The 14,615-nt window shown below is 42.4% G+C and overlaps 1 protein-coding gene and 1 long non-coding RNA gene across 5 annotated transcripts in view; one reads left to right on the top strand and one right to left on the bottom strand.

The window, feature by feature from the left end:
- LOC122982413 overlaps positions 1-14,615 on the bottom strand; it is a 30,341-nt gene that overhangs the window by 2,093 nt on the left and 13,633 nt on the right. For 2 of the 4 annotated variants that reach the window (XR_006403437.1, XR_006403438.1), the window contains exon 3: positions 5,337-5,481. This is a non-coding gene — a long non-coding RNA (uncharacterized LOC122982413). Of the gene's footprint in view, positions 1-4,619; positions 5,482-14,615 lie in introns of those variants that run through there. The other 2 variants (XR_006403439.1, XR_006403436.1) reach the window with 1 other exon arrangement.
- Positions 10-13,917, top strand: LOC122982390 (protein Wnt-2b-A). Its single transcript, XM_044351654.1, has 5 exons — positions 10-2,248; positions 4,929-5,149; positions 8,015-8,292; positions 9,839-10,103; positions 12,415-13,917. The coding sequence occupies exons 1-5, from the start codon at positions 2,076-2,078 to the stop codon at positions 12,642-12,644; spliced, it is 1,167 nt and encodes a 388-aa protein (XP_044207589.1). The 5' UTR covers positions 10-2,075; the 3' UTR covers positions 12,645-13,917.

Here is a 14,615-nt window from a genome sequence, read left to right as displayed (position 1 = left end):
AGAGAAAGAGAGAGAGAGAGAGAGAGAGAGTCTGTTCCAGCTCCAGCCCCGAGAGAGCAAGCATAACTCAGCCGTGTTTGTGCTTCCCTAATTCCTTTTGATTTAGCAGAAAATTGTGAGCTAAGCTGCAGCGCACAAATATTCACCAGAGCTTAGCTTTTTTGCCTAACCTCGCAGCCTCTTACAAATCTGTACCCACTCTAGTCTTTGTGTTTGTGCGTGTGCCTGTTTCTGAATATGTTTGAAAGTGTGTGTGTGTGTGTGTGTGTGTGTGTGTGTGTCCCATTCTGACAGCAGTTTGCCCGCCGAGCTCTAAGCAGAAATACAAATGTGTCTAAAAGGAGCTTAGCTTTAAACAGCAGCTTTGGCATAAATACTAGAAATGTTTTCTCAAGCTTTTGATGAAATAGCAGTTTGCGACAGCTATAGCTAATTCTAATAGTTTCAATTCCGACAGGAATTTCCTGATTTGTTTACTTGTTTGTTAGCATTGCTGGGTCAGCTGAATCAACTGTTAATCCAATATCACCAACACCCCTAGAGAAGTTCAAGTCTATGCTGATAAAAACTGCATATGAACAAGCGAAGCAGTGGTTTTTGAGTTTATGAAAGGTCTTGGGGTACTCTAACATTTTTTTTTAACTCTGTCAGGAGCCATTCAAGGACAAAGAGATACATCAGAGATTTGATGATGGATGACAGCTCACTGCCGACTCTGAAGACACACACAAACACATGGAAAGAAAGGTAAGGATGGTCGCTCCACGGACAATGTACAGTGTTTGTGTGTGTGCGTGTATGCATGCTGTATTCCAGCGCTGTCTCAGCACTCTCCCTTTTACACATGTGGTTCATATTTAAGCCATAGTGCTGTTCCACTGGACGATTTGGCTCTGTTCTCCCAGTCCCACATTCCCAGCTTTTTTCTCTGACTTTCACTTCTGCTGTGCTTTAGGTGGTGCGAGGCTGCAGGCATTACTTAAATAAGCAACTGTGATAATAAATTGAATTTTGTCAATTGTTTTACTTGCTTTCTTTATTTATGTGATCATTTGTCAGAGACAGCATGTGTTAGTTCATGTCAATATGATTTAAATGAGCCAAAATTACACCAAATTATAAAGAGTCCCTGGCAGGTTGACGTTACACATCAAGAACAGCATGAAACAACATCATCATACAGAGAATATTAATAATTATAATTACTAATACTTGACAGTAATATCTGTGACTACCATATCTCCTATAACTATAGCCTGTGTGTGACTACTGATATTAATGATTGTATTTAAACATATTTATGCATACAGGAAAATTGCCCGCATTAATTATAATCACTCTGTCTGTGGTTACAGATGAACTCCTCACATTAGGACCTGAACAGAATCGTCACCCCTTCACCCCAGCACACACACACACACACACACACACACACACACACACACACACACACACACACACACACACACACAAAGACGCACCTCTATCCATCCATCCCTCTTTAATATCTCCTTCCTAGTCAAACTCTGTAACCCCTATCTGCCCAATGGGCGAGAGGAGCCCTCCCTCATGTCTCTCTCTCTCTCTCTCTCAGCTCTGACTCTGTCCAGCGCGCACTGATAAAGGAGAGGTCCGGTACGAGGATCGGATCCAGCACAGAGCCGACAGAACCGCAGCCAGACACGCATTTACCAACTTCTAGCTCCAGCTGCGATTCGGACCTTATTTCTGCCTCTGAACTGAGCAAAAACCGAGGATAAGTGTTTGGAGGAGCTGACTGGAGAGGTGAAACAGCCGACACTTGTTGCTGGTCTGGTCAGGTAAACCTCCTGTCGGCAGGCAAAAGTGCTCAGTGGAGAGTCTGGTGCGCACATGGCACCGAAAAAGCGCTCCTCACACTCCTGACAGACGCGCAACATGGAGCCACACACACTGGATAACGAGGCCTGCTGTATGTGTGCTTAACCTACTTCACATCAAATATTATCTATTAAAATTGGACATTTTCTTCTGCAATCTTAATTTTCTGGGGGGCGGGCAAAAAAAAAAAAAAAAAAAAAAAAATCAGAAAAGCCATGCTGGGGATTGTGAGCCTCCGGGCAGCCCGGATTCGCAGCTGTGGTTCACCGGGAGTCAGACTCTCATCCCGGTCTCCGTCATGCCAAAACCCCGGTGCCAGCTCGAGGATTTACTGTGCGTGTCTGTTGCTGCTGCTGCTCGTCACCCCTCGAGTGGACTCTTCATGGTGGTGAGTAGTGTCTGCATCCATCACACCTACAGGCCTACCTGCCTGCCAAAAAGATTTATGGGGAGCTGAATTTGTGTATTTTCTTTTGGAGTAAAATGTATGTGAAGAAAGTATATTTATCAGACTATCGTTAATATTATTATTAACTAAAATCAAATTATGCGTCAAACTTTAAAAGAAAATGGAAGAAATGCCACATGATTTGAACATCTTGAACTTCATCAAAACGTATCCCAGTTAATTAGGAACAGTGGTTTCCAGCAGCAGACAGAAAAGGCCGTAATAAGGGTTTGTATTAGTTAATTTATTCTCGCGGACATAAAGCTCGCAGTGCTTTTCTCATCAGTGTTGCTGCACTCAGTCGCTGACAAAAAAATGAGACTTTTATTATTCTCGGGCTTATTCGTGCAGCTTTGCAGCAAATGATTTAAACGCTGCAAGTTTATTAATATGAGTTTCATAGGCTATTATTTGTCACGAGTGAGCGCACCGCCTTGTAATTTTTATGGGGTAATGACTGCAAAGAAAAACTCTAAATGTGTTTTTCTGTCATCGTTTAATTTAGGTCCAATTGATTTGCTCCTGGAAAAAAAAGAGAAAAGAAACATGATGGAGCTTTAACAGTATTAAAAAAAAATCCCACTAAATTACGAGTTTGTGAATGAGACTCGAGCTTCTTTAGGATTTTTTTCCTAAAATGCATTTTCTTCGTGTCAGTTTGTTGGCCTGCCATATTCAGTAATAATAATAGAGCGATAAATGTAATTTATGTTGGCGCTGTTGGCTGAGCGCGTGTTCAGCTCAGCTGGAGCCTGCATTCAACAAAGCGAACAGTCATTAATTCACCAGGTATACCACACACACACACACACACACACACACACACACACACACACACACACACACGTGACTTCACTAAAATACCCCAAAACCAGCCATCTAGAGCATAGGTGAGGGGTGAAAAAATATCTCATTGCCTGCGCAATAACATACGTGAAAATGTCCATGTGTGTGAGTGTGTTTATGGGAGAAGTGTCTGTGTGTGGGCGGGTGTAGGGGTGATGGAATGCCTAATAGTTTGTGTAGATTAAAAGCAGTTATGGGGAGTAGTTGGAAGAGTGTGTGTAAAGGCTTTGGCTGGCTATTATTGGCTTTGAGGGGAATTTGGTGTAGGAGATATGGTACCTAACTGTTTATCATATTTCTGTGGGTGTAAGTGATGATATGGACAGATCTGGGACTTTAACACCCCTTGAGGGATGTTCAGGGCCATTTGAGAAATGTATTATTTAACACAAATACATAATGTTTATAATACCTACATTTTAATCTCCAATTATTCAGCAAGGTTAATAGCCTAAACAGATTAAAATGTGTTAAATATTGAATTTCATTGTGCTGTGTGTGCATGTCTGCACCAGATAATTGCAGGTTTGGCCAAGTTCCCTTTTGACTCTTTCATGCATAATGGAAAAAGCAAACTGATGTGCAATATGTTGCTAAATTTGTGCGTTCTTAGTGAATGTGTCAGGAAATCCCAAGACTTAATTAGTCTTTCTTACTGATAATGGAAGAGAAAATGATCAGGTTACTAATGTCCACATTTTTTGAGTGTTTCTTGTATGATCCAGGAAATCTTGAGATAGAAGGAATTGTGGCTGTCATCAGAAACCAACAGAGGCCTTCAGTCGTCCCTCACTTGTCTGTCTCCTGTGATCCACAGTATAGTCGCAGGGCTTTACAGCATGTTGTTTTAAACCTGCGGACAATGATTTACTATCCTATAAAGTCCACAAGTCCTCTTGACTCTCAGAGAGAAAGACAGAGAAAATTAAGTGTGAATTGCTGCTCTGGCTCTTTCCTTTGATGAGCACTTTGTTCTTATTCCTCTTCTCTAATCCCACTCTGGGGAGTAGAGAGCCTCCAGTCTCCATCCTTTCGCCCGGCCTCGTAAAAAACACGACCACACAGCTACACGCTCCCTGACCTCCCCTCACTGACCCGCCAAAGTCAAGCAGCCACCGAGCTGCGAGTGGTCTCGTCCGCGCACACAGAGGCACGTCACGATAAGGTGCGCGCTAAAAAGAGTTTATCTTGGAACGGCTAAAACGCGGCATTTATCTTGATGTGATACAGTAAAAGTCTGTTTTATTAGGACAGGGATTGGAAGGAGCGTGCGGGAGAACTGTGAGTAAGATGAGAATGAGAGTGAGCGAGCAAAAAACGTCAAAGGAGTAAAGTGAGTAAATGGGGTCTTAGTTTGACAGGGTTATTAGAGGCCCCAGACTTCTTGCTCTGATTTGTGACGACATGATTTCAACTATCCCACTGGGAAACATTTAAACACACATACACACGAAGGTCCTGTGGGGAGAGGTTAAGTGCTTATTTATTTGGAGAGCAGAGTAAATGGTTTCCACTCCCCTCCTACTCGCAAACCTTAAACTGTTAAGTGTAGTGAACTCTGACTCACAGAGGACTGTTACTGAAGCTCTTCTTCACACCATTCACCACCTATAAGTGTGGGCACCTAACATATGAGGGCAACTATGCACACTACTCAATAACAATGTATAATAAATCACTGCAGTGTATTGTATTCAGATTATGCATATGAATCCGTCTTCTGTGGATTCTGTTCAAAACCGCCTAGAATTCTGCGTTTTCTTTGGATCTTCAGGTACATTGGTGCACTTGGCGCCCGTGTGATCTGTGACAACATCCCAGCCTTGGTGAACAAGCAGCGGCAGCTCTGCCAACGCCACCCAGACATCATGCAGGCCATCGGTGAGGGCACAAAGGAGTGGATCAGAGAGTGCCAGCACCAATTCAGACACCATCGCTGGAACTGCAGCACACTTGAACGTGACCACACCGTGTTTGGACGCGTCTTGCTACGGAGTAAGTCCATGTCTGTGTCTACATGTATGTCCAATGAGTACAGATACCGAGCTTGAACCTGAGCCCCATCTGCCATTATCTCACTCCTCATCTTCACCCCTCTTCTTCACTTTAACAGCCTTCCATTCTTATCTCTCCCTTCTCCTCTCGCTCTGTCCTTTCTCCGATCTTTCCCTCTCATACTCACGTATACTGGTGCTCCATGTTTATAGTCGCTAATGGACTGTTGTAATGCCTTACGCCTCGTCAATAAACACACAGGCTTCAGGATGTGGGCTTGTCGTCATTTTGTTTTTCCAGTCCTGCCAGACCTCTCCGTTTGTAACAGATTCCTGCGTATACACACATGAACACAGGTGCACATGCATGTTAACATACATATTTCCCCCATCTTTGTAGCCAAGGAATGCATAATTCCTCCATATAAAGTTTTATGACCGCAGACACAAACATTCATTAAACAACAGAGGGACAAACGCTCTCAAGATCAGATGATAATGATTGTATGAATCACCCATCAGAATTAGTATCATCTATATTGGCTAAGTGTGTTTACACATACAAGGAATTTGAGTCCGGTTTAGTGGCTCTCAGTGCACTTACACAGAATAACAACACAACAGTCTTCAGAAATATACACATCATGGATATATTGTGCAATGATACTGAAATAGCCAGCGTAGATGATTATTGTTACACTCTGAATACAGAGAATGGATGCAGTGATCCACCTGTAAGTCGCTGTTGCATGCAGTGCAACCAGGTATTCTTGAATTATCCTTACTCTTCACCTTGTTGCTTTTCAAGCAAAGCATGGTAAATGCTTCATTTAGAGCAGTTCACTGTAGCATATCTGAACACAAGTTGCACAAAATAAGGTTCTTAGCGTCTGACATCACTGACTCTCCTTGGCTCCTTGTTACTGTCCCTCTTCCAGTCATCCTATAAGCATGTGTGGGGGCCAACGATGCATGGAGAAAAAGCAGCACATATGGAGATACAGGCTGTGTGTGTGCACGCGTGATTGTGTGTGTGTGTGTGTGTGCATGCATGTGTGTGTGGTGGAGAGGAATAAACAGTAATGTAGATGTAAATATTTAGAGAGATATTCTCACTGTCAGACAAACAGTGCAGGTCTGAATGATGACCAGCAATGCCCTCCTCTATCCTCCCACACATCAACCCCCTCAGCGCCCACTGCCCCCGTCTCCTCACCCCCCGGATGAAATGAGAAATTCCAGTGAATACAGAACAATAAGGTTGGATCACACAAACTCTTCTGGTCCAGATAGAATTGCAGAATGTCTTGTAGTCAGATACAAATGTCTACATTTCTAATCAGTATTATAGCAGAAAGCTTGGTGATTGAAGTGCTGGTAAATCTACAAAATCTGAAAACAAGATTAAAAGTCTAGCAATTCCCTAAAGGATGCAAATTTAATTACACCCCATAATATGACAGCAATGGTCAGACCAAACAACAACAACTTGCAGTGTTAATGTTCTTAGAGCCTTAACAGCAGCAGGGCTAAAAATATAAAGTGTTGAGGGTGGTGCTATAGAAAAGGACGTGGAGGTCATAAAAGAGTGGTTTCTCATCTTGGGAACTGAATGTGATTAGCAAATTACACAGCAATATGCCTATCACATAATGAAATATTGTGTTTGCAGAGTTGACACTGTAGCCTGATGCTAAAGCAAAGCTTATGTAGGGTCCAAAACAGAACAAGTTCATCTTCTGAGGAGCATGAATGTGCTTAGTAAATTATATGGCAATTTTTATTTAATTTCTTCTACAAGATTGGATTTTTATTAGATTTTTACGGCACTAGAGGAAAGGTTGCACGGTCACCAGAAACATCAAGATTCATCCTCTGGGAACCATGAATGTCCACAGCAAATTTAATTTTGTTTTTGAGATAACTTGATAGTTGTTGGAGGGTCAAGGAGTGACTAAAATCATTAGAAGCAATCAATATCTTCACCAAATTTTAGGGCTGATAGTTCTTTATGATAGTTCTTGCTCTGGACAGAAGTTTTTGACTGACCAACCGACCGACCGGGGCCATATGGGCATAATGTTGGCAATGAAAATGGACAAGATACAGTTCTGCTTGCTTGTACTTGAGAAGGAGCTGATTCCATAAAGAGGATCTATTTAATCACTGGGGAGATTACTCTCATTCCAAGTGCAGCATTTTCTTTTTTGACTTTAATAACAGAGGCACTAAGTGAAAACCACATGTTTGTTAGATTGACTAAGTGATTTAAGATGAACAAATTCTGGCTACCATGTTGTTTTTTGGGGGATTCACTCCCACGGGTGCTGCAACTGTGACCAAACACTATATCTAATTCTCTATGTGTCTTTGGCCACACAATAGATGAGTCATATTCTAAGGAACTAAAGAGACCAGAAACGAACAGATGAGCACAGCAATGGTAGATAATGCTGTCATGACATCACCCTGGCGCTGATTAATGGGGTATCACTGTGCCTGTATTTAAACAATTTATGTGAGCAGAGGAGAGCCCCGCTGTGAGGATTATTTCCATGATAATATTTAAACAGAGCAGTCCTATACTCCACATCAGGCCTGATATGCCCCCGTCAGCTGCACCTTCATGTCCTGATGGCTCACACCCAGGCCTGGTCATGGCATTATGTGTATCTGTGTACGCATGTTAACATGAGGGCTGCAAAGCTCCAAGTCTTTAGGTTTTGGAGAACCTATTGTATTGCATGATATGAGTCACTACAAATCCGGTGTTGAGAAATAGATTTGTGTGTTATTCTAACTTCAACCTCAGTCTAACATTTCTTTCTTTTTTTTTGTGCACTTTCTCGCTATCTCTGTTTCTCAGGCAGTCGTGAAGCAGCGTTCGTCTACGCCATCTCCTCAGCAGGAGTGGTGTATGCGCTTACTCGCGCTTGCAGCCAAGGTGAGCTGAAGACATGCAACTGTGATCCGCACAAGCGTGGACGGGCCAGCGATGAGAGAGGAGAATTTGATTGGGGTGGCTGCAGTGATAATATCAACTACGGGATAAAGTTTGCCAAAGCCTTCATAGATGCCAAAGAGAAGACTGTCCGAGATGCACGGGCACTCATGAACCTACACAACAACCGCTGTGGCCGAACAGTAAGTGTGTGATTACAGTAGAATCTATTTCGTGGGTTGATTCACCCAAATTACGAAAAAAAAATGTTTGCTCACTTACATCTAGTGGTATATCCAGCTATGCAGGTAGATTTGGTTTTATTTGCCAAAGTTTTTGACATACTTGCATCTGGGACGACATTTACATCTGGTATTAACAAGAAATCTGTATCTGGATATGTTATCTGGATAATGACAACTGATCATGGGCCTTTGCATTTACACCAGGTATTAAATAAGCTTTCTTGTTATTTCAATTCCACCCACATTAGGATATGCAAATTAGGTAGGTGGAGCTGGCAGAATGACAACAATCATAGCTCATCTCAGTTCAAAGGAAGCGAGGCTGCTGTATGGGTTCATGTTATTTTCCCTTTGTAGAGGAAAGAGTTGTAGATTTGTGCTCTGAATGCACTTTAAGGTTGTCACTTAAATATTTGATCTGTAATCATTTGTTCAAATTCAAAATTGTCAGTGTAAAAGTGCAAGATGCACTGTTCGCCTGTTTGCTGATTTTGTTAAACACAACTGCTTTGTAATGTTAGTTTATTACTTAAGTGAGGCATTGGAGGCACCGCAAGAGAGCAGAACATGGTCAGACCGGTCTCTGAACTGTCAAACTTTGCTTATGTGCTGAGGCAAAAAGCAGGTGGGACTTGAAAAAAAGCGTGGGCAGAGTTGTAAGTACAAACTGCAGGAGCTAGTATGGCTAGTGGGCTAACAAGAGCATTCAACAAGCTGACTATTAAACTGGCTGGACTTTGGAGAGTTTTGCGATTTCACACATCAGAGTTGAATCCGATTAAATTTTACGCACAACAAATGAGGCGGGGTCAGTATGAGACCTGCACTTAGAATATCTCACCCCATTCCTTATAGAAGAGAATAAGGAGCAAAACCTGGTGTGACTGCAGCTACAGCATATATAGGAGAGGCTACATGTGTTGCTTCTGAATTAGTTTGAACTTGATATTTGAAGTGACAGTCCTATTGCATTTACACCTTGCATTAAAATATTTTTTTTCCTACATAAGAGGATTTATTTACTGATATGATTTTCATATGACATTTTCAGAAGTGTAAATTGGGTCTGAGATTTGTGCCATGAACCCCAATACAGTTCAGGTAAATGGAATTTTGTTTGCAGTGCTCACAGCATTAAAAAAAAAAAACTACAATAAAAAATGAAAGTGTCCCCATAATTACGGGTAATCCACAGATCTCACTGTCAACATTTTTTATGGGGACAATGAACTTTTAGTGTTATTTTTCATTGGTTTGAGCACCAAAAATCCATCCACCTCAATTTTATTGGAGTAGAGGCAGAACTCTCTGGCAGAAATATGTCTAACAAAATACCACTAGGTGCAGTAAGTGAGAAACTATGTTTTCATGTAATTTGGGTAAACCAACCCTTTAAAAATCTTGCCTGCATTAGTGCTGTATTTTTAGAACACGTAAAACCCAAAAAATTTCATAATGGCTAAAACAACATACACACAATCCCGACTTCTCTCTATGTATTTAGGCAGTGAAGCGTTTCATGAAGCTGGAGTGTAAATGTCACGGTGTGAGTGGCTCATGCACACTGCGGACATGTTGGATGGCCATGTCAGACTTCAGGAAGACCGGTGACTACCTGAGGAGGAAATACAACGGGGCCATCGAGGTGACAATGAATCAGGACGGGACAGGCTTCACTGTAGCTAATAAAGCCTTCAGGAAGGCCACCAAGAACGACCTGGTCTACTTTGAGAACTCTCCGGATTATTGCCTGCAAGACAAAGCAGCAGGTAAGACCACAGAGGCAGAGAAGAAGAAGAGGGTAGATCTGACTGACAGACGCAGAGAGGCAATTTCTCATGGATGTTGATGGATTGCCCCGACTGTGTTATGTGTATGTTGTGTGTATGTTCATGCATGACTAGTATGTTTGTGTGTGTGAATGTCAGTCTGTGTGTGTGTGTGTGTGTGTGTGTGTGTGTGTGTAATGGTATTCAGATAACACAGAAGGCCTCCCGTGTGATGTCTGAGGAAGCTAATATCCTTGTACCCCGGGGACATGGTCGTTTTGTGACCACCTGACCTCTGTCAGTCTCTGTCAACACATATACACACACATATACACACCCCATGGTCAGAGGATGTGTTGATCAACCATCCTACAATGCACCTAATCAGTTTCTGACTGTTTCTGATTGGCTGGATGATGGATAAAATACTCAGACAAATTTCTGGGATCAACACCTCCATCGCTCAGAAACTGAATCTCTGTCCACTTCTCCCTCTTCCTTGGTCTCTTTGTCCCTTCGTCCCTTCGTCCATCCTCCCCCCTCTTTCTCACCTTCCCAGTGGAATCCACAGCCTAGGGACACAAGCAGCTAATTTTAAAAAAATCACTTCTTTCTGTCTGTCACAGTCTCTCTCACTCTCTGTCTGTCTGAACTAAGCGTAGCTGGAGGGCAGAGTGGGCCTCAGAGTGTGAGAGCCTGTCTGTCTGTCACGCTCCACTGTCCATTTAACCCTCACACACACACACACACACACACACACACACACACACACACACACTCGCACACACACACACACACACACTCGCACACACAAATAGAGCGGCTTCAAAGGGAGCAGTGGCTTGGGAAAGGCAGTGTAACTATAGGCCACTCTACCAACACCGCATAGTTGTGTGTGTGGGTCTGTTGTTCTATGGGCAGCTTGTTGTGATAGGTAGCAGTTCAAACAGGGAGCTTCTCACACCAAACACCAGCACTAATCTCTGTGGGGATGACATTCACACAAGACACAGACAATATGCCTCTGCATTAGGTAACAGCCAGACTGCTTAACACTATGATACACTCAGTACTGGTGGCTAGCATGCTACTGTAGATTAGACATCGAACCAAATAGGGAGCCAAAGTGAAAGTCAAACATCAGATTTCTATTCCAAAACTGAGAAAAACCTAATTCAAAACCACACTGACATTTGTAATAATGCAAATGAATTAAAGTTCCAGTCCTGGAACAGAAACTTGCTGAATAGTACGTCTTGCTGTTCACTCCATTTTTCTGGACAGGGATGGTAAAATTTAGAAAAACAAAACTGAGGAAAGTTGTTAAAATTTCTGTTTTTAGTTGCAATTAACACACACCATTTCCTACAAGCCCAAAGCTGCCGCAGTCTTGGTGTTGGTGTTCCCGTAAATTGGAGTAGTCAAGCCAGAAAAACCACACATCAGTCTCCAAGTTGTAATTCTGAGTCAGAGATATCTGGAATTCTGCCACCATCACACTCTACACGAATAAAACACCAAAAGAATCAATTTGGTGATTTAAAAGGAGAAATACCCTGCTTTTTATCTGCTTTTCACTTGTGGTTCACAAACTGCACATGTAGCTCATTTAAGGTATTTTAATTGTGTAACGAAAAGTCTAGCAGTGGGGGTGACCCGCTTGGAATAATGCCTGAAAATTACAAGTTGGAATATTCATCCCATTCTGCCAACATCATATGAATGCAGTATAAACATTGCCAGCTTCACAGACTGAGGCCAGTCGAGTGGAGGGCTGTAAGGGCAGTGTAGATATTTTAAAGACGGCAGAGATTACAGCAAAAAAGTTAACAAGATGATATAAGAAAAGAGCGTGGGTCGATATCAGGAGGGAGAAAGTTAAGATAAGGTGTGATAAGCCTACTGGACAGATTTCATAGGAGCTTTAGTTTTATGAATCTTAAAGAATAAATAGTTGTTTAACTTTGTAAAATCATGAGGGGTTCACATTCTAATCTATGCTATAAAAGTGCTATATATTTGTTAATATTAGAATGTGTAGGTAACCAAGGAACACGTCACTTTTTCAGAAAGACAGGTGAAAAAAATTTTCAATGAGAGACTGCATTGAGACTAATTAATCGACTTACCATTTCAGTTCTACGTAGGACTTTGGTTCTCTATAAAATTATCTACTGGCTGCTTTTTGTTTCATGGAAGATTTGGCAAAGAAGTGAAACATAAGATTAATCAATAGAAACAATAGAAAGTAGCTTTAGTTTCAGTTTAACTTTTAGCCATTATAGCTAACTCTTTTCTACTCTCTGTGCAGGTTCCCTGGGCACGGCCGGGCGGGTCTGCAATAAGTCATCACGCGGCACCGACGGCTGCGAGGTCATGTGCTGCGGGCGGGGCTACGACACCACCAGAGTCACACAAATCACCAAGTGTGAGTGCAAGTTCAAATGGTGCTGCGCTGTGGAGTGTAAGGACTGCGAGGAAGCTGTGGACATACACACGTGCAAGGCCCCCAAACGAGCCGAATGGTTGGACCAGACCTGAGGACACACCCCTTCCGCCCCCTGTAATGCAACCCCACCCTTTTCCCCTTTGCAGGTCATCCTGTGGAATGTGGCATTCTGGGAAAGTTTGTCTGAAAGTGCTCTGCATCTCCGCCCTCCCCTGCCCCTGTCTCGGTTCATCATTGCATGGCTTTTCTACTTGTTTCTGTGAAAGCACTAGAATTCAGTACCCATCAATATGAATAAATACCCATTAGCCCCTGTTTGTGAGACTGAACTGCTGGGATCAGATGATGAACAGTGCAACAAGTGAAAACTCTGGGGTTTGGACGGATTGGGCTTTTATCAAAGATTCAGTCCAGATGGACTTTTTTTCTAGCGTGTGGTTCTGGGTTAAAAATGGTTTGCTGCTTTCATGATGCTTTAAAGACACATTTTCACATAAACTGAGCCTTCAAACGTATCCAGTATTATTACAACAACATCATATATTCACATAATTTTCTTTCTTTTGGGGGGGGAAATACACTTTAATCTACCAAAACGAATGCTTGGTTTGACTTTGGGAAGTAGCTTGAAAAGTGCACTTTGAGAAGTGGACATCTAAGTGTTTGGCTCTGTGTGGTCAAACAGAAGTCCAGGCAGAGGACTACCAGAGGACAGGGAGATGGACACCAGATGAATAAATGGACGGATGCATCATTGGAACTTTGAATGCAACTGTAAAAAAAAAAAAAAAAAAAAAGAGAGGAAAAAAAAGCTGTTTAAAGTGATTTATTTAAATTTTTAAAGTGTTGTTTCATTTCTCATCTGCGGATGAGACTGCACTACATTGACTGACACAAGGAGAGAGAAGAGCACTCCTATTATTGTGATTATACAGTGTACTCTAGTTTTCAGTGTGTAAGACAACAAACTGCCTGCCGTTGAGAGGAAGAAAGAAAAAGAAGAAGAAGAAGAAGAAGAAGAAGAAGAAGAAGAAGAAAAAGAAGAAGAAGAAGAAGAAGAAGAAGAGGGCCTGGATGGTCACGCATAACCACAACCTCAGACAAATTTCACTTCTCTGCTCTCCAGCTTGCTTGTATAACATTGTGTATATTGCCTTATGTAAACAGATGTTCATATGAAATATATGGTGCATTAGTATGACACTGGGATCTTTGTTTTTTGTTTAGACAGATACAGAAGATGAGATCAAGAAAGAGAATAGATAGTGCTGACAGAGCAGGACCAATCAGGATGATTGATCAGGCTAGTGATTAAGTCCTGTTGTATTGTTGTCATTATTTCTATCTCACACACTCACTCACTAACACACACACACACACCATCGCTGCTCCTCACCAGCATGAGTTGAGAGAGACTGGGGCAGTAATAATACAATCTATGTCAGTAACAAAGGCTGATTCTGTGTGAGTTGGGGTGGGGTGCGTTATATCAGACAAGGGGAGGGAAGTGTTTGATTAAAGGCCCAACCTCAACCCCAACCCCTGCTGGCCTCATCCCACCCCTCGCTATGTGGAATTCCAGGTGGGTCCCAGGCTAATGACTAGATGGCTGTAATTACCTGGGGCTGTTGATAGCTGGTGATTGGCCATGGTCGTGCCACAGAGGACCTAGTGTGGGCTCCTGCTGGGACCACATTTAATCAAAGGCTTCTTGGCCGGCTTATCAAAGGGAATACTTTCCAGCAATCTTCTCTGCTTCAGCCCCCTCTGCTCCCCAGCCTCTCAGGCCAGTCCGGGCTCACTTATATTAGAATTGAGAGACTCCTGATAATGTGAATTCAAAAGGATCTCGCACACAAGAGACAAAATTAAGACAGACGGTAGATGCCTTTTTGGAGAGACTAAATGATATAACATTGATTCATTGCCTCTTTATTGAGCAAATCAGTATTTCCATACAACAATAATACAATACTAATCCTTCATGTCACTATGTCCTGGTGATAAGACCATCTCTCCTTGCCCAAACCTAGGACAGGAAGCAGCCATGCTCAGGCACACGC

The sequence above is a fragment of the Thunnus albacares genome, chromosome 5 (genome assembly GCF_914725855.1).
Source record: "Thunnus albacares chromosome 5, fThuAlb1.1, whole genome shotgun sequence".
Lineage (NCBI taxonomy): Eukaryota > Metazoa > Chordata > Actinopteri > Scombriformes > Scombridae > Thunnus > Thunnus albacares.
Note: the sequence above shows the minus strand (reverse complement) of the source record. Positions and strands in the feature narration are given on the sequence as shown.